Genomic DNA, 21,601 nt, shown 5'->3' with positions numbered 1-21,601 from the left:
ATAAGCAAATGTAACATTTTAAAAATAGACAGTTTTTAGAATTAATAAAAATGGATGAACAGAGAAATAAATAGTAGTATTCTGTTTCCATTGCTAAGATTTTTTTTCATCTAATTTCTTGTTATCTTAGGTCAGTGGTAAATAGAAATTCTAATTTCTAGCTACTTATGGCCTTCCCCAGTGGCCCAGCATTAAAGAGTGTGCCTGCAATGCAGGAGACTCAAGTTCAGTCCCTGGGTCAGGAAGATCCCTGGAGGAAGGCATGGCAACCCACTCTTGTATTCTTACCTGGAGAATCCCATGGACAGAGGAGCCTGGCGGACTACAGTCCACAAGGTCGAAGAGTCAGACATGACTGAAGTGACTTAGCACGAGCAAAAAGCTGCTTATATTTTCTTTTAAAACTCGAAGATAATGTGTTTTTTAAATTTCTTCTATCTTAGGGTATACCTGACCCTGAGTTTAGCCAGTAAAATTCTTTCTTAGGTAGATAATACTATACTGATTCATGCTGATAGCCTCTCTCTTCTTTAGTGTAAAGGCAAGTACATATTTCACAGTTTCCCATAGCACCTTTCAATTTTTTAAAGTCTGTCTTTTCTTGCCTAGGTAGGGTAGAGTCCCTTATATCTTTAATGCAAATAGAAATTAAGAAACTTCCCTGGCAGTCCAGTGGCTATGACTTCACCTTCCAATGCAGAGGGTCTGGGTTCATTCCCTAGTTAGGCACCTAAGATCCCATATACCTCATGGCCAAAAATCCAAAACAGAAAACAGAAACAATATTGTAACAAATTAATTAAAAATCTTTTAAACAAAATTTTCATTAAGAAATGTAGTTAATCCAAGTAGTATATACAATAAGAAATAAAGTCTTGAATTTTTAAGCAATTTAATTAATTAAGAAAAAAAAAATTGGGCTTTTCTAGGTCTCATGTGTTTAACTCTTGCAATTTTTTGTTCTGTAGTTCAACTTCTCTTTTTTTTCATTGTGATGATCTGTTCCATGTAAATGGTTAAAGCTGTATAATTTTTTTTCTCTTCTAGTTAGTGTTTTAAAGATGTTCTCACTATCCTGTCTCTTCCCTACTCTTCAAAAGCCACCTCATGGAGATTCAAAGTAGGAGAAAAATACTGACAGTGTGTCCTGTGTACCAAACAGATGGTTATTGCCTTCATCTTTGCAGTTTCAAAAAGGGTGGGAGGTACTGATATCTTTCAAAAAGGTGATATATTAGTCAGATCAGATCTCATGGATTTGGAGGAGTGTGTATCATCATCCAGTTAAGAAATTTCTCCCTGGCTTTTTTGTTTTACTGTCTTCATTTAGTCATTGACATGCATTTTCTTAATCATTTCAGACATCTTGATGTTGCCATAAACTTAACTTTTCACCATCTCAAAATGCAGAGAACACTGGATTTTTACATTTAAGGAACTGTATTGTATCTTTGATAATCCTTGTTTTAATGCAGTTATTCCTGCCTTTACCTGCAGAGATGTGTTTTTAAGTATATTGCATGAGTTACATTGCTAACATAAATTCTAATGCTTATATCATCAGATTCTGGCAGGCAGGTTAGTCTTTCCCAGGGTTATCTAGCAATTTTTGACACTTAAGAGAGCAATTCTTTGGTAAAAAGTAGCTTTTTACTTTACCCCAGGTCAGAGAGTTTCTAAAATATTTAAGTTACAGGCAGATTCTGTCCTGAAAGTGGTTGAAACAGGACATCAATATCATATATAAAATTTTGTCCATGTTTCCATTTTACTTTGTTACATACTTGTCCCCTAATCCTTATATTATTAATGTTACTGAGCTTTTTATACTTCAATTTTCTCATTTTGAGAGTTAGATAAAATAAAGGGTATGATAGAAAAAAAATATGCTTTTACTATAACTCTTTGAGTACTCACGTGTCCAGTTCACAACTCTAGTATTAAAACTTGCCGATACTTTCAAATTTATTTAAAATAAAAATCCAGCCTCCTTACCAAGATCTCAAAGGGTGGTACCTGTTTCCCTCTCCCACTCTCTTTGCTCACTGTGGCCCATCTCACTGGCCATGTCTCTGTTCCTCAGATACAGGAAGCTCCAGCCAGCACCACTTACTATTTATTCTACTTGGATTGCTCTTCTCTAAAATCTCATGGCTTTTCTGAAGGGAAAGGAAGAGATTTTGGAGATGGTTGTATCTGAGATAAGCTTTTAAAATGGATCTATAGGTTAATGAATGCCTTTGGAGTGCTTCTGGAACATAAAGATATTTAGAGTAATTCAAATGGGTGACTGGAGTGATTTAAGAAAAATTGCCTTCTGTGGAGCATTGATTTAGCTACCAGTTACAGTGTGGATACTAAAAACTTATGTTGACTGGTTAATTTACTGAAGTCTTTTTTCAGTGGGTAGGAAAAATTTAAACCTATTCTGAATTTGAAATTATGAACAAGAAGAAGTCATAGGTTGCAATGCCCAGTGTAAAACCAAATGTTTAGTTAACTTTTAAGAAATCTTGGCTGAATAAATGGCGTGTGTTTTAGCCAGTTGAAGTGTCCATGTCACCTGTTTTCACCAAAAAATAGATCTATCCATGTTATTTTCAAATCATTTACTCTGGTTGGTACGGGGGATGAAGAATAAGAAGTAGGCAGCAGACTTCTTTGATTGCTTTCTTTATTACCAGCAATGGCTGACATACCATTCTTCATACCTTGATGTCTGTTCCCCAAAGGAGTGCCAATCCAGAATCCCCAGTGCGGTGCTTGGAAGTAGCAAATGTTCCCACTCTTTAAGAGCAAAGGCTTCTCAGGGTTCCATATGTGTATCAGGGGCTTTGTCATTTGGTATGCCGTCTGGGTTTTGGTATTGAAAACAAGTTACTTCAGAAGAAAGCTAGTGACTCATTTGTATTAACAGTACAGACCTTTATCTGCATCTGCCTAAAAAGAATTTTTATTAGTTTTCTTTTAAGCCTCCATTTTGTTGATCATCTACTGCTTCGTTTTTTACCCTGAACTTTAATCAGTAGCTGAAAGCATAAACAAATTCTAAACTGTTCCAGGATTTATTCTTCTTCAAGGTATCTCCTCCTCAAAGATTCCCAAACACTCATGTTTTATCCATTTCTATGGATAAACATTTTATCCAAATGTTTTATCCATTTTTCTTGTGAGGATCTTTCATAATCCCAGCATGTAAGCAAAAAGTGAATATACTGCGGACCTTTACTGGGCCCTGGATTTAGCCAGGTGTGCACAATGGGCTGAGGCTGGTGCTGCAGATCTCCTCCATCTGCCTTCTTTCCCTGCTGTTCCATCAGCTTCTGGCTACACCTGCCCCAAGTTTAAAAAGACATACCTTCATCTCTGTAAATTTTAAGCATTGTAAGTTTTTTTTTATTTTATATTTAAATCCTTTTATACCAAAATACATGCCTATAACTTTCTTGAACGTTCTAAGAAAAATGCACTGTCAGACTTGCTTAAAAACTTCCAAGTTAGGATCTTCCAGGTCTGACTTTATATCCAGCTCTTATACCACAAAACACTCTTGTACACTCAGAAAGAACTCAGTAATACTCTAGTTTTACTTCTTAGTATCCCTGCCCCTATCCACCAGCAGTGCAGACCTCTGCTTTGTATCAGTGTGGTACAGCGGTCCCTCCCCCAGCCAGCAGCTAAAGAACTGACTGAAACTAGCAAGGTCCCAGGAAGCAAGCAGATTTGAAAACAAAGGCCAGAAGCAGAATTTTAATAAAGTATTCAGACAGTAATTTGAATAGAGCATGTATGTGACAAAAACAGAACTGTTAAGCAACAGGGAACTAAACATTATTTTTCATACAAAGTTAAAAGCACATTGTATTTTCTTCCTGACTACTTGCCCAGTCCTCATCTCTTCAAGAGAGACAAGCTTCATCTAAATTATTTCATCTGATTGATGATTGTCATTTAGAACTTTATCGCTACTTCTGTTTCAGGTATTCCTTTGAAAAAGGTGTATGGATTCATTAAATATTCTAATATATTGTCTGCAGATTATAAGGTAAAATCAAGCATGTTATCTGCAGATACTTTTTAAGTTGACTTGTCTTTATACTTAGAAATGTCTGTTACTAGTAGGCTTCCCTGGTGATTCAGATGGTAAAGAATCTGCCTGCAATGCAGAAGACACATGTTTGATCCCTGGGTTGGGAAGATCCCCTGGAGAAGGAAATGGCAAGCCACTCCAGTATTCTTGCCTGGAGAATTCCATGGACAGAGGAGGCTGGCAGGCTATAATCCATGGGGGCACAAAGAGTCAAACATGACTGAGTGACTGTCACACCACGGAAGGGCCATTGTTCATGTGTCTTTGCCCTACTGCCAGTGTTTCTCCCGAGATCTTGATGGAAGCCTGTGGAAAAGAGCTGGATCCCCTTATGTCCAGGACTCCCAGGGCTCTTTAAAATTTCAGCTCTTTTCTTCTTTCTTGCCCTTTTCATCTCTTGCTCTGCCAAAGGTGAAATAGTTCCTGTATCCCTGCCTCTCTTCAGAGAGTTTGTCACCTTTTGGAATTCAGTTTGTCTGGTTGCCTTTTGACTTCAGCTTTCTTGGAGTCAAAATAAGTTGTGCAGGGTTTTTGTTTGGGGTTTGTCTTTTTTTTTTTTTTTTTTTTTAATCCAACTTTCTTTCATTGTAAGAATGTTCTCTTGTGGCTTTCCTCACCCTAAGCAGAGTGAAATTCTTCCTCCCTCTGCAGTATTCTTGCCTGGAGCATCCCAGGGACGGGGAAGCCTGGTGGGCTGCCGTCTATGGGGTCGCACAGAGTCGGACATGACTGAAGTGACTTAGCAGCAACAGCAGCTGCTGCTTTATTTTAATTAATATCTAAGTGATTCAGTTCAATTCACTTCAGTTGCTCAGTCGTGTCGACTCTTTGCGACCCCATGGACTGCAGTACACCAGCCTTCCCTGTCCATCACTAACTCCCAGAACCTACTCAAACTCATGTCCATCACATCGGTGGTGCCATCCAACCATCTCATCCTCTATCATCCCCTTCTCCTCCCGCCTTCAATCTTTTTCAGCATCATGGTCTTTTCCAATGAGTCGGTTCTTTGCATCAGGTGGTCAAAGTATTGGAGTTTCAGCTTCAGCATCAGTCCTTCCAATGAATGTTCAGGACTGATTTCCTTTAGGATTGACTGGTTTGATCTTCTTGCAGTAAGGGACTCTCCACAGTCTTCTGCAACACCACAGTGCAAAAGTATCAATTCTAAGTGATTAAATGCCACTTGTGGTTAAAGTAGATGCTTCTCCTCTTTTCATAGAATTCGGAAAGATATGCACACATATGTATTTGTCTACTAAAAGAGACAATTGGCCTTACTAACTAGTTGTCATGAATAAATTCCAAAACCTATTATTGTTTAATATCTAATCTTGGCCTTTTGACATAGTTATCAGTGAATATTATATTAGTAAATTACTATGTTTAATGTACCTTGGTATACATTTTGCTGGAAGTTTGTCATTGGAGGATGTGCCAACAAATTATGTCACTCCTTGGCAAGTGTTCTTTGGGTACATTCCTGACAAGCCCCCAACTTACCCCCCCACCAAAATCAGGGCTGGGCAACTGGTGACACCTTCTTTAAACTTTAATCTGTGTTAAAAATTGTGACCATGATAAATGAGGTACAACTTTGGAGGCTAGTAGTTGGTGTTGGGGGCTGAGATGAGGAATAAAAATGATATTTTAAGGGACTCTCTTATCTAGTGTGTGGCTGTCTCCTTGAGTCATTTTTGACAAAGAATTAAATGACTTCCCATGTCAACTCCTGTTCATGTTTAGGACTCTGCAGCTTTTATAAGACGGAGTCAACTCAGATGTCTCCCAGTTGCCTTCTAAGGCCAGTGGCTGCGCATCCAAGTCAGAGCTTAGAAAAACAACAGTCAAGCTACTTGATTGGAAGGACAAAGTTGAGAATATTATCAACCAATATTTATAAAAGCCATGTTCAGGGAAAATTTTTTTGAGGAAAGTCACAGTTTTTCTAGGAAGTCTTAAACTGTCAACCTCCAGTCAGAAGGAAACAGCTATCTATTGTACCCCTCTGCATTGCTACCCCTCGGCATTGCTCTCACTAAGTTTTGGGATATGCTTTGGCATGAGAGCTGGCTTTGGAGAATCAATATGAGACACAGTCTATCTTGTTTGGTCTATTTGTTCTAAGTATATGGACTTCACTGTAGCTCAAAAGGTAAAAGAACCTGCCTGTGATGTAGGGGACCAGGGTTCAGGAAGTTCTCCAGAACCAGGAAGTTCTTCTGGAGAAGGGAATGGCAATCCATTCCAGTATTCTTCCCTGGGGATTTCCATGGACAGAGAAGGCTGGTGGGCTACAGTCCGTGGGGTCACAAAGAGTCAGACACGACTGAGCGACTAACACACATACACATTCTAAGTATATTGCCCATTCTATCACATAATATACTTATTATTAATGGCTTCTGACTTCCCAGAGTTAAGCCAGACTTCACAAGACTATCCTCTCTTCAAACAGCAGCCACAATTTCGGGCTCCGTAGGCTGCCTTCACTTCTGACCAGCTGACTGAAAATTCAAGAGGTTCCCACTATGCCCCCTCAGGTTCATTGCTGCTGCTTCTGCTAAGTCGCTTCAGTCGTGTCCGACTCTGTGTGACCCCAGAGACGGCAGCCCACCAGGCTCCCCGTCCCTGGGATTCTCCAGGCAAGAACACTGGAGTGGGTTGCCATTTCCTTCTCCAATGCATGAAGGTGAAAAGTGAAAGTGAAGTCGCTCAGTCATGTCCGACTCTTAGCGACCCCATGGACTGCAGCCTACCAGGCTCCTCCGTCCATGGGATTTTCCAGGCAAGAATACTGGAGTGGGGTACCATTGCCTTTAGTTTGCTATAATAACTCACAAAGCCTACATTTATGATTACAGATTTTATTGTAGAAATAAGTCCAAATCAGAACCAGCCAGAGAGATAAATAGGATGAGCTCTGGGAGAACCCCAAACACAAAGCTTTCATCGTCCCCAGGGATGTATTGCTCTTCTGATACATCAGTGTATAGCAATGCACACAGTATTATATTATAACAATACACATTCAGGAAACCTTACCTGAGCTTTGGTGTCTAGAGTTTTTGCTGAAACTCCATTAAGTTTGATTGATTGACTCACTGACCACATGATTGAACTCAAACTCCCATTCCCCTCCCCTTCCTGAAGTCAGGCTGATGTCCTGTGGTTCAAACCCTAGCCAACTGACAACATGTTGGTCTTTGAACATGGCAGTCCCCATCCTGGAGCTATCTCATTAGCGTAAACTATCAGGTGACGTCAAAAGGCCCACCAGGAGTAACAAAGACACTCCAAACACTCAAGGAATTCCAGGGCTTTATAGGTTGTCTCCTAGGAACAGGGGACAAAGCCAGCAAAATTCTTTGTTACATGAACTCTTGTCCAACTGTTGCCCTTTTCTAAGAAAGCCAATAGCCAAATTTGAAGCCCCTAGAGGTTTGAATGTGTGGATATACATTTATATTTCTTCTTTTTATTTTTTATCTTTGATTTGTGTCCATCCCACCCTAATTTTTTCTTTCTTCCTTTACTAATTTTCTGCTATGTTGCTTTATAACCACTTGAAATACTTAAGAAAACAAGATGGAGGTGTAAATTAAATAATCCCAGATACCCTCAGAGATAATCCATGGTTCTAGAAATGGAAAGCAGGAGGAATAAGGAGTTCTGCTGCCTTTCTGTGGAGCCTTTGGACCGCTGTTCTAACTTTGGTAGGGAGATTTGTGGTGTTCTGTATGGGAGGAGCGCAGCTAGGCCCCTGGACTGAGAATTGCTAGCAGGTTCTGACATGCTGCTGCCTCTGAGCTGGTTGGGAGGGAACTTTAGAAGTGTGCTCTTTTCTCTCATAGTCACTTGTGTAGCCATTCAGCCAGGAAACTATTACGAATCTAATATATCAGTATCTATGAAATGTTTTTGATATCGTATGAATAACATTAACCTTAGTTTTACTTCCTTATGTTAATACAAGCTGTTTCCATTGGATCTGTCATTTAAGCATCAGTTTTTTCTTTCCTTTATACAAATACTTAACCTAAATGGACATTTTCTAAATTGCTTTTTCCCAAATTGGCTGATTTTTATAATTTCCAAACTAACTCACAAATTTCATTTTCTACCTACATGTCAGTCCCCTATGACTGTGTTGCATGCCATCTGCTATGTCTGCCGTTTCATTAATGTTTCCTCTTATTCAGGTTATGAATAAAGATGCAACACTATGTGCTGACCCCTTTGCTACCATTCTTGACATTTAAAACCAATTACACAATCATACAGCTTGTTATTATGACTCTTTGCTTAATACATCAGTTGATGTTGTATTCTTACAACTATGATTTTTATCCAAGCCTATTATGTAATGAAAATTTTATCTGATTTCATCAGCCACTTTGAGCAGTTCAAACAGATAACATCTGTGACATTCTCTTCATCCCTCTATTCTATAAATCCATGAATAAAATCTAGTATATCTACCTAGTATGGGACTTTTTTAGAAAAAATAAAAGCACAAAAATGGTGGCTTGGATGTGCCATCAAAGATGTCATAGAAAGCAGCTTTGTGATGCTTTCTATGGATTGTCTCCAAAAATTATATTTTTGTTTGTAAATGACTTCAAACATAGCTATCATTAATCCTAACCAATACCAATCTTACCAAAGGAAGAAAGGAAAAAAGGAAGGAAGGGCAGGAGAAAAGGGAAAAATAAGAAAAAAAGTTGTTCTTATTTGTCACAAGTATCTTCCACTCAGTTTCTTCCTCACTAATACTTCATCAGCAGTGCTCAACATGTATGCTACAGAAGAAAGAAATACAGAATCCTTAAAGCTCTGTATTGTTTTATCTCATCATACCAAGTTAGCAGCAATTGAAATAAGGGTGGAGGGGCATAGTGGTGACGTGGCTGTCTTTCACCTAGATTTTTGCTAACCATTCAAGAGGTCTGTGTAAGTAGAGCTCATTGGAAGCAGAGCCCTTCCATTCAACAGTATTGTCCATATACTTTAGAAGACCATTATTGAGTTGGGAAGAACTTCCCTTTTCCAGACAGCAGAGTCGAAGTACCAGGCTGTTTAGTTATTTTGTGGTTTATGATTCATAGGGTGGGGGAACTGGGTGGGGAGAGGGGGATTTGGAGGCAGAGCACCTAACAAACAAGTGAAATGTGTGAACCTAGGAAGGTCTTGGTGGGAGCTGGGGAAGAGATGAACAGTAAGAGACATACTTGAGGCAATTGAAGAAATCTAAGTATTACCCAGGTGTTAGGCACTTTGGAATTATTGATTTTCTTAGATACAATGATAGTGGCACTGTGCTTGTATATAGGAGAATGCCCTTATTTTCACTAGAAGAATGCTGAAGCATTTAGGAGTGAAGTGTTGTGAAGTCTGCAGCTTTCTTGCTTTCAAATGGTTCAGCAAAGCAAGAGGTGTTTAGTGCTAAATATATATGTGTGTATGGTGTGTGGGAGGGGAGGAGAGAGAGAGAAGCTGTGGCAAAATGTGAACAGTTATTGAGTATAGATACTGGTGATGGACAGAGGGGCCTGACATGCTGCAGTTCATGGGGTTGCAAAGACTCGGACACAACTGAGCAACTGAACTGAACTGATTTGGTATACAGATGTGCATTGTACTAGTCTTTCAACTTTCCTGCTTATGAAATTTTTCACAATTAAAAAAATAAATAAAAGAGACAGTGACCGAGTTACCTGACTTGAGTAGCTTCCAGGTTTACTGTTTGGTGTTCTTGACATAACTGTCAGCAGAGCCAATTTCAACAAATAAATAACTGTCTCTTTAATTTGCTGAATTGATTACAAGATGAGGAAAGCTATTATAGACATAATAGTTATGGAATTAAAATAATTTCTTTTTCATCTTCACATGATTTATGTATAAGTAAAAATTTGATTACAGAGAAGGTAATGGCACCCCACTCCAGTACTCTTGCCTGGAAAATAAGAGTCGGACATGAATGAGCGACTTCACTTTCACTTTTCACTTTCATGCATTGGAGAAGGAAATGGCAACCCACTCCAGTGTTCTTGCCTGGAGAATCCCAGGGACGAGGGAGCCTGGTGGGCTCCCATCTATGGGGTCGCACAGAGTCAGACACGATTGAAGCGACTTAGCAGCAGCAGCAGCAGCAAAATTTGATTAAAAGTATATCAGTATATATTTGGTGTTCCTATATTAAGAAATAATAATTTCCTATTTGTTTTATAATGTACAGACAGACAATTCATAGAGTAGGCTTTATTAGAGTGGATAAGAGGGAAAGCATGTTGCCATTATTTTATTTCTTAATATATTTAAAGAATAAAACAAAAGCAATTACATTCTACTTCAGTATACTTAGATTCTGTAATTGTTGGATTTATCATTCTAGTTCATTTCCATATCTTGACTTGCATCTCCTGTTTTTCTCAAAAAGTTATCTTAGTGACAAACATGTAATTATGCTTTTTAGATATATACTTATTAAAGGGCTTCCCTGTGTTTTGCTGAGAGTTTTCACTTTCATCGTAGGTTCAAAGGATTTCTTAACAAAATAAGTCACTCATTATATACAAATAAATAATACCAATATTTATTAGAGAATTATCTAGCTTACTTTCAGTATACTAACATTAAAAGAAAAAAGGGAATAGAAACAACAGAGGATATATATCACCGAATTGGGTGTTGACCAACATCCAGACTTAAGTGGATGCAGCACAGAAATCCTGTGCTACAGCACACCTGGAGTCCCAGTTGGGAAAGGGTCCCAAGCAGTGCATCCACTCTGTGGGTGAGACTTCAGAAAGTTTGGGGTTCCCGGTTGTAATCTCAGGATGCAAACTGATAATATCATCAATCTGTGAGCAAATTGCAGCTCTTGTTTCATTATAATGCTATTTGCTCTATCCTGTAAAACTTGAGTGGTAAGCCTAGGGCTTGGTTGGCCAAACCCCCTCCAGGGGCTCAACAGTCCCAAGATTTGTGCCATATCTTATCTATGGTGCCGCAAGGCTTACACTCACATCAGGGCAGTGTCCAGGCAGCTTAGAAGCAAGGTCAGAGGCCTGCTGTGCTTTGTCTCTTAAGACTAAACAAGACTTATTTATTTAATGTCCCCAACATCCTGGTGATCACTGTAAAGATCAGTGATCAATGCAAAGAAATAGAGGAAAACAATACAATGGGAAAGACTAGCGATCTCTTCAAGAAAATTAGAGATACCAAGGGAACATTTCATTCAAAGATGGGCAAAATAAAGGACAGAAATATTATGGACCTAACAGAAGCAGAAGATATTAAGAAGAGGTGACAAGAACACACAGAAAAACTATACAAAAAAGATCTTCAAGACCCAAATAACCATGACAGTATGATCACTCATCTAGAGCCAGACATGCTGGAATATGAAGTCAAGTGGGCCTTAGGAAGTCTCACTACGAACAAAACTAGTGGAGGTGATGGAATTCCAGTTGAGCCATTCCAATCCTAAAAGATGATGCTATGAAACTACTGCACTCAATATGCCAGCAAATTTGGAAAACTCACCGGTGGCCACAGGACTGGAAAAGGTCGGTTTTCATTCCAGTTCCAAAGAAGGGCAGTGCCAAAGAATGCTCAAACTACTGCACAATTGCACTCATCTCACACAGTAGTAAAGTAATGCTCAAAATTCTCCAAGCCAGGCTTCAACAGCACGTGAACCGTGAACTTCCAGATGTTGAAGCCGGTTTTAGAAAAGGCAGAGGAACCGGAGATCAAATTGCTGGAACCAGAGATCCAACATCCATTGGATCATCAAAAAAGCACGAGAGTTCCAGGAAAAACATCTACTTCTGCTTTATTGACTAAGCCAAAGCCTTTGACTGTGTGGATCACAATTAACTATGGAAAATTCTGAAAGAGATGGAAATACCAGACCACCTAACCTGCCTCCTGAGAAATCTGTATGCAGGTCAGGAAGCAACAATTAGAACTGTACATGGAACAACAGACTGGTTCCAAATAGGAAAAGGAGGACATCAAGGCTGTATATTGTCACCCTGCTTACTTAATTTATATGCAGAGTACATCATGAGAAATGCTGGGCTGGAGGAAGCACAAGCTGGAATCAAGATTGCCGGGAGAAATATCAATAACCTCAGATATGCAGATGACACCAGCCTTATGGCAGAAAGTAAAGAACTAAAGAGCCTCTTGAAAGTGAAAGAGGAGAGTGAAAAAGTTGGCTTAAAGCTCAACATTCAGAAAACTAAAATCATGGCATCTGGTCCCATCGCTTCATGGCAAATAGATGGAGAAACAGTGGAAACAGTGTCAGACTTTTTTTGGGGGGTGGCTCCAAAATCACTGCAGATGTTGACTGCCACCATGAAATTAAAAGACGCTTACTCCTTGGAAGAAAAGCTATGACCAACCTAGACAGCATATTAAAAAGCAGAAACATTACTTTGCTAACAAAGGTCCATCTGGTCAAAGCTATGATTTTTCTGATAGTCATGTATGGATGTGAGAGTTGGACTATAAAGAAAGCTAAAAATTGATGCTTTTGAACTGGTGTTGGAGCAGATTTGAGAGTCTCTTGGACTGCAAGGAGATCAAACTAGTCCATCCTAAAGGAAATCAGTTCTGAATATTCATTGGAAGGACTGATGTTGAAGCTGAAACTCCAATACTTTGGCCACCTAATGCAAAGAACTGACTCATTGGAAAAGACCCTGATGCTGGCAAAGATTGAAGGCAGGAAGAGAAGAGAACAACAGAGGATGAGACGGTTGGATGGCATCACCAACGTGATGGACAGTGAGTTTGAGCAAGCTCCAGGAGTTGGTGATGGACTGGAAAGGCTGACATGCTGCAGTCCATAGGGTCGCAAAGAGTCAGACACGACTGAGCGACTGAACTGACCTGAACATCCTGATGGCTCAGTGGTAGAGAATCCGCCTACCAGTGCAAGAGATACCGTTTCGATCCCTGGTCTGGGAAGATCCCACGTGCTGCTGGGCAACAAAGCCTGTGTGCCACAACTATTAGCCTGTGCTCTAGAGCCCCGAAGCAGCACCACTGAGCCCACATGCTGCAACTACTGAAGCCCACATGCCGCAGAGTCCATACTCCTCAACAAGAGAAGCCACCGCAATGAGAAGCCCACACACTGCAACTAAAGAGTAGCGCCCACTCACCACAACTAAAGGAAAGCCCTTGCAGCAGCAAAGACCCAGCATGGCCAAAAATAAATAAATAAATAAAAATTTGAAAATAAGTTTTGAAATATGTACTTATTAAAATATATATGCTGTATCAAGTGAAAGCAATTAATTGAAAAAAAGTAAAACTCATCCTCCAATTTCTTTTCCCACAACAATATAAAATTCTCTATGTAACTCTATTTCTAAAAATTATCAGTTGTGAATTCTTAAAAAAGTACTTTAGAATTTTTTAATTAATAACCAATAATAAATTCCAATTTTTAGGATAACTTACATATACAGTACGCTGTTATATTTGTTTACATAAATATCTTCAGTTCAGTCGCTCAGTCGTCTCCAACTGTTTGCGACCCCATGAATCACAGCACGCCAGGCCTCCCTGTCCATCACCAACTCCCAGAGTTCACTCAAACTCATGTCCATTGAGTCGGTGATGCCATCCAGCCATCTCATCTTCTGTCATCCCCTTCTCCTGCTGCCCCCAACCCTCCCAGCATCAGGGTCTTTTCCAATGAGTCAACTCTTTGCATGAGGTGGCCAAAGTATTGGAGTTTCAGCTTTAGCATAAGTCCTTCCAATGAACACCCTGGACTGATCTTAAATATCTTACCAGCTTATTATTGCTGTGGAAAGTTCTCCATTTTATAGCCTATTCAGTTCAGTTCAGTCTCTCAGCTGTGTCTGACTCTTGGCGACCCCATGAACCGCAGCACGCCAGGCCTCTGTCCATCACCAACTCCCACAGTTTACCCAAACTTCATGTCCGTTGAGTCGGTGATGCCATCCAACCAACTCATTCTCTGTCATCCCCTTCTCCTCCTGCCCTCAGTATTTCCCAGCATCAGGGTCTTTTCAAATGAATCAGCTCTTCGCATCAGGTGGCCAAAGTATTGGAGTTTCAGCTTCAACATGAGTCCTTCCAATGAAAACCCAGGACTGATCTCCTTTAGGATGGACTGGGTGGATCTCCTTGGAGTCCAAGGGACTCTCAAGAGTCTTCTCCAGCACCACAGTTCAAAAGCATCAATTCTTCAGTGCTCAGCTTTCTTTATAGTCCAACTGTCACATCCATACATGACCACTGGAAAAACCATAGCCTTGACTAGACGGACCTTTGTTGGCAAAGGAATGTCTCTGCTTTTTAATATGCTATCTAGGTTGGTCATAACTTTCCTTCCAAGGAGTAAGCGTCTTTAATTTCATGGTTGCATTCACCATCTGCAGTGATTTTGGAGCCCCAAAAAATAAAGTCTGACACTGTTTCCACTGTTCCCCCATCTATTTGCCATGAAGTGATGGGACCAAATGCCATGATCTTTGTTTTCTGAATGTTGAGCTTTAAGCCAACTTTTTCACTCTTTTCTTTCACTTTCATCAAGAGGTTCTTTAGTTCTTCTTCACTTTCTGCCATAAGTGTGGTTTCATCTGCGTTTCTGAGGTTATTGATATTTCTCCCAGCAGTCTTGATTCCAGCTTGTGTTTCTTCCAGCCCACTGTTTCTCGTGATGTACTCTGCATATAAGTTAAATAAGCTCAGTGACAATATACAGCTTTGACGTACTCCTTTTCCTATTTGGAATCAGTCTGTTGTTCCATGTCCAGTTCTAACTATTGCTTTCTGACCTGCATAGAGATTTCTCAGGAGGCAGGTCAGGGGGTTTGGTATTCCCATCTCTTTCAGAATTTTCCACAGTTTATTGTGATCTATGCAGTCAAAGGCTTTGGCTTAGTCAATAAAGCAGCAGCAGATGTTTTTCTGGAACTCTCTTGCTTTTTCAGTGATCCAGCGGATGTTGGCAATTTGATCTCTGGTTCCTCTGCCTTTTCTAAAACCAGCTTGAACATCTGGAAGTTCACGGTTCATGTATTGCTGAAGCTTGGCTTGGAGAATTTTGAGCATTGCTTTACTAGCGTGTGAGATGAGTGCAATTGTGCAGTAGTTTGAGCATTCTTTGGCATTGCCCTTCTTTGGGATTGGAATGAAAACTGACGTTTTCCAGTCTTGTGGCCACTAGTGAGTTTTCCAAATTTGCTGGCATTTTGAGTGCAGCACTTTCAAAGCATCATCTTTTAGGATTTGAAGTAGCTCAACTGGAATTCCATTACATCCACTAGGTTTGTTCATAGTGATGCTTCCTAAGGCTCACTTGACTTCACATTCCAGAACGTCTGGCTCTGGATGAGTGATCACACCATCATAATTATCTGGGTCGTGAAGATCTTTTTTGTACAGTTTTTCTGTGTTCTTGCCACCTTTTTATAGCCTATATGAAATGCTAATACGAATTAGCATAAGAAGTTCCAGTCTTTTATGAGTAAGAGATAATCAATGTTTTATAAACTCCTCTCCTTTGAGAATTTTATTTTGATTTTCAAGAGAGTATTCAGATTTGTAGTGTGTTTGTTGTTGCACCAGGGGTATAAACTTAGTTATCTTGTGTTTTTAAGACTCTATTGTAATAAGTTGTGCATAAAGGAGCTCATGTTCTGTTAGTAGAGATGGTTGGAAGCTCAAGGATGCAAATAGAACAGAGCAGTTTTAGCTACTTGCCATTAAAAAGTGGCTTCTTGCTTTACTGCCCTGTCTATTCCATGCTCCTTCTAATTCACCAAAATGCAAATTAGGCTCTCCTAAGAGGAGTCTTGCCTGGAAAATCCCATGGACACAGGAGCCTGGTAGGCTGCAGTCCATGGGGTCGCTAAGAGTCGGACACGACTGAGCAACTTGACTTTCACTCTTCACTTTCATGCATTGGAGAAGGAAATGGCAACCCACTCCAGTGTTCTTGCCTTGAGAATCCCAGGGACGGGGGAGCCTGGTGGGCTACCGTCTATGGAGTCGCACAGAGTCGAACACGACTGAAGCGACTTAGCAGCAGCAGCAGCAAGAAGAAGTTACACAGCTTCAGGTGTCTACCCTTAGGTTGTATCAATTAGGGTCAACTGATAAAACTTAAATTTGGCCAGAGTAAACTGTAGATGGCTTAGTATCACTGTGGTTTAAACTCAGAAATGTGTTATGTTTGTGCTAATCAAAACCAGGGAAATGTTCAGTAAGACATTTCTTTTCTTTTTTCTTTTTTTTCAGTAAGACATTTCTTTAGCCAACTTTAGGTTATATTATCACCAGCCTGAGAACTATGAGCCAGAATGATGATTTTAATAAATGTTTACTGGTCTCATAGTCCAAAAACACGAGCAGGCCAAGAAAGTATTGCTCAGCCTTACTGCATGGTATTTAAAGTGATCTTTATCAAGAGCATTATCTGTTGGTTTTTTGTTTTGCTGCTAACATAGTTGTAAATATAGGGCTCTGAGATGTGTTTTCTCTCTTTTAGTTAAGCTATACATGTTTATCAAGGTTCGCTTTTCCTTTAATTTGACTTTTACTGTCACTTTCAGTTTTTATGTAAGATTCACTTAAAAAGCAATAATTAAAATTTTCTGATACATCAACTTTACTCCCTTTGTTTCTTTTGCTTTTATCTATCCACCTGCCACCAACAGAAAGCCCTAAGCTTCATGAAGTGAAAAGTGTTCTTTTATATTTGCTGTGTGCCTGTAGTGTTGAGCAAGGTCTCTCCATTCTGTGTGTCAAGAGTTCCAACATACCGAGTCCAATGCTGTGACTTCTAGAATCCCCATTAAGCTTCACAGCCCCTGGAACTCCCCTATCAGGCCTCACAGAGTCCTGTCCTATACATGGGTTGTGGTGGTGGTTTAGTCGCTCACTTGTGTCCAACCCTTTCTATCCCATGGACTGTAGCCCACCAGGTTTCTCTGCTCATGAATTTCCCAGGCAGGATACTGGAGTGGGTTACTGTTTCCTTCTCCAGGGGCTCTTCCCAACCCCAGGATCAAACCCATGTCTCCTGCATTGCAGCAGATCCTTTACCACTGAGCCACCAGGGATTACCCCTATATGTACAGAGCTCAGTATTTGGGCAAAGATACAAAGAATCCCAGTCTAGGTTTCTTGAGCTCCTCCTCTAAAGCTTCTTCTCTCTAGTACCTTGTCCCACAAATTTCTCTTGCTTTTAAAGTATGCTAAATGCCAGTCTTTTTTTTCTTCTTTTCTTTTTTCTTCTCCACCAACTGAGGTAGATACATACCCTTCATTTGGGTTTAACTTCCCTGTGTTGTGATTTGGAAAATACTACCCAACAGAAAACTGGCAATGTATTATTTATTTTTACTCATCCATCACAGTGCTATTATCCATTTTCTGAAAACAGATACAATATATGAAGCAACTTGTTTTATAATAGTTTACAGGGGAAGGGGAAGTCCAGTATCCATTATTTTCATCATGACTGAAAGCAGAAGTTGATTGAATTGATTTTTTTTTCCTTCAGTGGATTAATATTTCTAAATGTTTGATGATAGATTTCCAGAAGTACCAGTGGAATTTATTAAGCTTCTAGATACTAGCTCCTTTTTAGGCTGTCCTACAAATATTTATAGAATCAGTAATGGACTTTATGAAGTTCCTATTTTGAGCTTCATGTTATAAGAGTAGCTGGAGAGTAGTATGCAGATGTAAAATAAGAACAGCATAAAACACTCTCTTTTAATTTCAGAGTTTTCATATCCATTCAGAAAATAAAGCAAGCAAGAGAGATGATGGTAAAGCAATTTACCAATCATAGGGGAAGTGAGGTCAGATGAGCTCCTTAGTTACCAGGAGACCAGTAAAGGGGCATGCCCCTCACTGCCCCTTTGATAAGAACAATCACTAGCTGGGGCCTGAGGCTTGTGTGTAGGAATGTGTCATGTGTTGTTATTATTCAGTCACTCAGTCATATCCCATACTTTGCGACCCCCATGGACTGCAGCACGCTAGGCTTCCCTGTCCTTCACCACCTCCCAGAGCTTGCTCAAACTCATGTGCATTGAGTCGGTGATACCATCCAACCATCTCATCCTCTGTCACCCACTTCTGCCTTCAATCTTTCCCAACATCAGGGTCTTTTCCAATGAATGGGCTCTTCACATCAGGTGGCCAAAGTGTTGGAGCTTCAGCATCAGTCCTTCCAATGAATATTCAGTGTTGATTTCCTTTAGGATTTGACTTGTTTGATCTCCTTTTAGTCCAAGAGACTCTCAAGAGTCTTCTCCAACACCGCAGTTCAAAAGCATCAATTCTTTGGCACTCAGCCTTCTTTATGGTCAGTCTTGTATGTAAGATAGAGGTGAAGCAGGGACTGGTTAGGCAGGGGATGTACAGAGAGCAGGAGAACAGCCATCTTGAGTGGCCTGACCATACATGTGTGCAATCTGAATTCTTTACACAAATTTCTGATCTTATCCTGTAAACAATGCTGTGAGGTAGTATTTTCATCTTAAATTGAGAAAACTATGTATTATAGAGGTTAAATAAAATATCAAGTATAAGTGAGTTGTAATTGTTGTTCAGTCGCTAAGTGGTATCCAACTCCTTGCAACAACCCCATGGGGTACAGCACATCAGGCTTCAAATCTAGTTCTATTCAATGTTTCAGAGTCTGAACTCTTCAACTATTGTACTGTAATTCAGAGCTGACTACATGGCAGAAATAGGAATCAGCTTGGATCTTAAAGAACAGTTAATATTTATAAGAATGAAAAAGCAAAGAGAAATAAAATCACCTCAAGGAAAAGCAATGTATAGAACCACCTTGACTAGAATAGGATGTTACTGGTGCATATTTTAAATTATATGAATTGGAGAGTAACAAGATAATTATACATGAAAATAATTCTAAGAGTTTTTTCTACCTGCCAAAGAGAGGGTGAATATGGTAGAAAAAAGGATTAAAATCAGGCAGACCTTCTAGGAGACTTACTCATAGTAATCTCATAATGACTGACTAAAGACTGGATTCAGGGTGATGGCAATGGGATTGGTGGAGAGAAGTAATATGAAAGACAGATCAAGTAAAAAACATTGATCAGAACTTGATTACAAACTAAACTGAGAATTTCAGAAAGGAGCACATTTTTACTTTTGGAAGAGAATGAGATTGGGAAATTACTGATAAAGATAGGAGAAAGGACAAAGTCGGGAAAGGATGGTAAGACCCTGTTGACTTTGTTTCCTGCATAGCTATCCAAATACTGTGTTGTCCGGCATTTAACTGTATGAACTTGGAATTTAGGTACAAGAACAGGAATGCAGAAATTTGAAATATCATTAGTGTTCATTTACTTCCTTTGTGCCTCTCTCCAGTTTCCTCCCAACCAGACCATGACATTTTTCACTAGCTAGCTATGCATTTATTACAGATAACATAATGTATCTGTTTTTCCTTTACAGAAAGAAATTCTGGAGCAACAGCAACAAGAACGAAATGATAACAGCTTTCATGGCATTTGTATGTTTTGCAATGAGGAGTTCCTCGGAAACAGGTAGCTGTTGTGTATGTATTTAAATGTTACTGTTTTTCATCTGAAAACTTATCAAAATGCTGACAGTGGGTGTTTTAATCTTATATAGATTAAGTTACATGCATTGGCTCAGTCCCCTTTCGTATATCCACAGTAATTTTTTTTTTTTTAATATACCAAACATCAAAGATGGAATGTAGTTGCTCTAAGCAAAGTAGGGGAATAAATTTTTTTAAAAGCCAGAAATAGATTTCTGTTTAATGTTGTAGGGCTTTTTAAAATCCGTTGACAGGCCAAGACCATGTGCAACAGATGTGCCCTTCTGTATTAACTTGTAAACTCTAAACCTTCAGCAGCTTTTGGTGTTTTATTTTTAAACATTAAAAATGATAAAGATCTAAGGGGGAAAATAAATGGGAAATTGGTAATTCTGTCACCAGCCCCAACTGGCCTAAAACCAACTGATATACTCTGATTCAGTTCTAAAACTAATCACATAGAGTTAGCATCAGATTCCACTGGAGAAGGGATAGGCTACCCACTGCAGTATTCTTGGGCTTCCCTTGTGGCTCAGCTGGTAAAGAATCCGCCTGCAATGCATGAAACCTGGGTTTGATCCCTGGGTTGGGAAGATCCCCTGGAGAAGGAAAAGGCTACCCACTCCAGTATTCTCGCCTGGAGAATTCCATGGACTATATAGTCCATGGGGTTGCAAAGAGTTGGACACAACTGAGCGACTTTCACTTCACTTCACTTCACTGTGGGTTTAAGGGCATCATCCCCTACAAGACTGCCCTCTCTTTAGATACCACACAAATTCAGAAATTCCCTTGGACAGCTGCACTTTTGACCAACTGGCTACAAATTCAGAGATTTCCACCAATAATTTGCTTAGGTTCATTAATTCACTAGAATGACTCACAAAACTCAGAAAAGTGTTAGCCATAAAAGATACAGATCAGGAACAGTCAGATTAAGAGGCACATAGAGCTGGATCTGGATGGGTCCTAAACACAGAACTTCTGTGCCTTCTCAAAGAATCAGAATCTATCACCTCCTGGCACGTCAACCAAGAATCTTCACTGAGTTTTGGTATCCAGAATTTTTACATGCTTCATTATGTGAGCATACTTAATTTAATTATGGAACTTAGTCTCCAGACCCTCTCTCCTCTCTGGAGGTCAGGGTGGCTCTGGGTCCCTAAACTTTGATCACTTATTTAGTCTTTATGGCAATTAACCCCTGTTCTGAAACATTCTAGAAGCCTACCACAAGTTACTTTATTGGCATAACAAATTCCAAGGGTTTTTGAAGTTCAGTGCCTGGAACCAAAGACAAAGACCAGACAAATTTCTTTTTATACAACAGTAATATTTACAAGTGTACATTAAATACAAGTCATGAAGTTGTAACTCTAGGAAATGGGAATAGTTTTAATGACAACATAGAGTGGACAATCATTCTGCTGCCCACTTGAAGGAAAGCAGTCTTTAGTTTTAAAAAAATGGCTAAGCACAGTATCCAACATTGTTGTCTGAAAAACATCGAAAAGGAGAGGGTAACTATTTGTTTGAATTTAGAAAAGGGTTTGGATGAAGCATCAATGTTGAAAACACCAGTTATGAAGATTTGATACTCATATAGATCAGTTAGCATAGAGGAAAACCTATGCCAAGGCCAGTCATTATGCTTTTAACACTGTCTATTTCAAAGAGATTTATGGGGATGGCAGTGAGGACCAGCTATCTATCAAAAAGTTTACCAAGCGCTGCTACTTCTTTTTAACATGTTATTTCTGATTTAACATTAAGACTATGATTAACCCAGTAAGGAGCCATGTGACTATTATTAGGAATCTCTAGTATTAAAAATCTACAAATATTTTTATTTTCTATAGCTTAAGTTTTTTTGATAAATGTAGATACTGACA

At 39.5% G+C, this 21,601-nt stretch overlaps 1 protein-coding gene across 1 annotated transcript in view; it reads left to right on the top strand.

The window, feature by feature from the left end:
• The window catches only part of ZNF277 (zinc finger protein 277), a 134,718-nt gene that overhangs the window by 89,895 nt on the left and 23,222 nt on the right, over positions 1-21,601 (top strand). Inside the window, exon 5 of the mRNA XM_061414097.1 lies at positions 19,601-19,692. Coding sequence (XP_061270081.1) covers positions 19,601-19,692 — 92 coding nt within the window. The remainder of the gene's footprint in view (positions 1-19,600; positions 19,693-21,601) is intronic.

The sequence above is a fragment of the Bos javanicus genome, chromosome 4 (genome assembly GCF_032452875.1).
Source record: "Bos javanicus breed banteng chromosome 4, ARS-OSU_banteng_1.0, whole genome shotgun sequence".
Taxonomy (NCBI): domain Eukaryota; kingdom Metazoa; phylum Chordata; class Mammalia; order Artiodactyla; family Bovidae; genus Bos; species Bos javanicus.
Note: the sequence above shows the minus strand (reverse complement) of the source record. Positions and strands in the feature narration are given on the sequence as shown.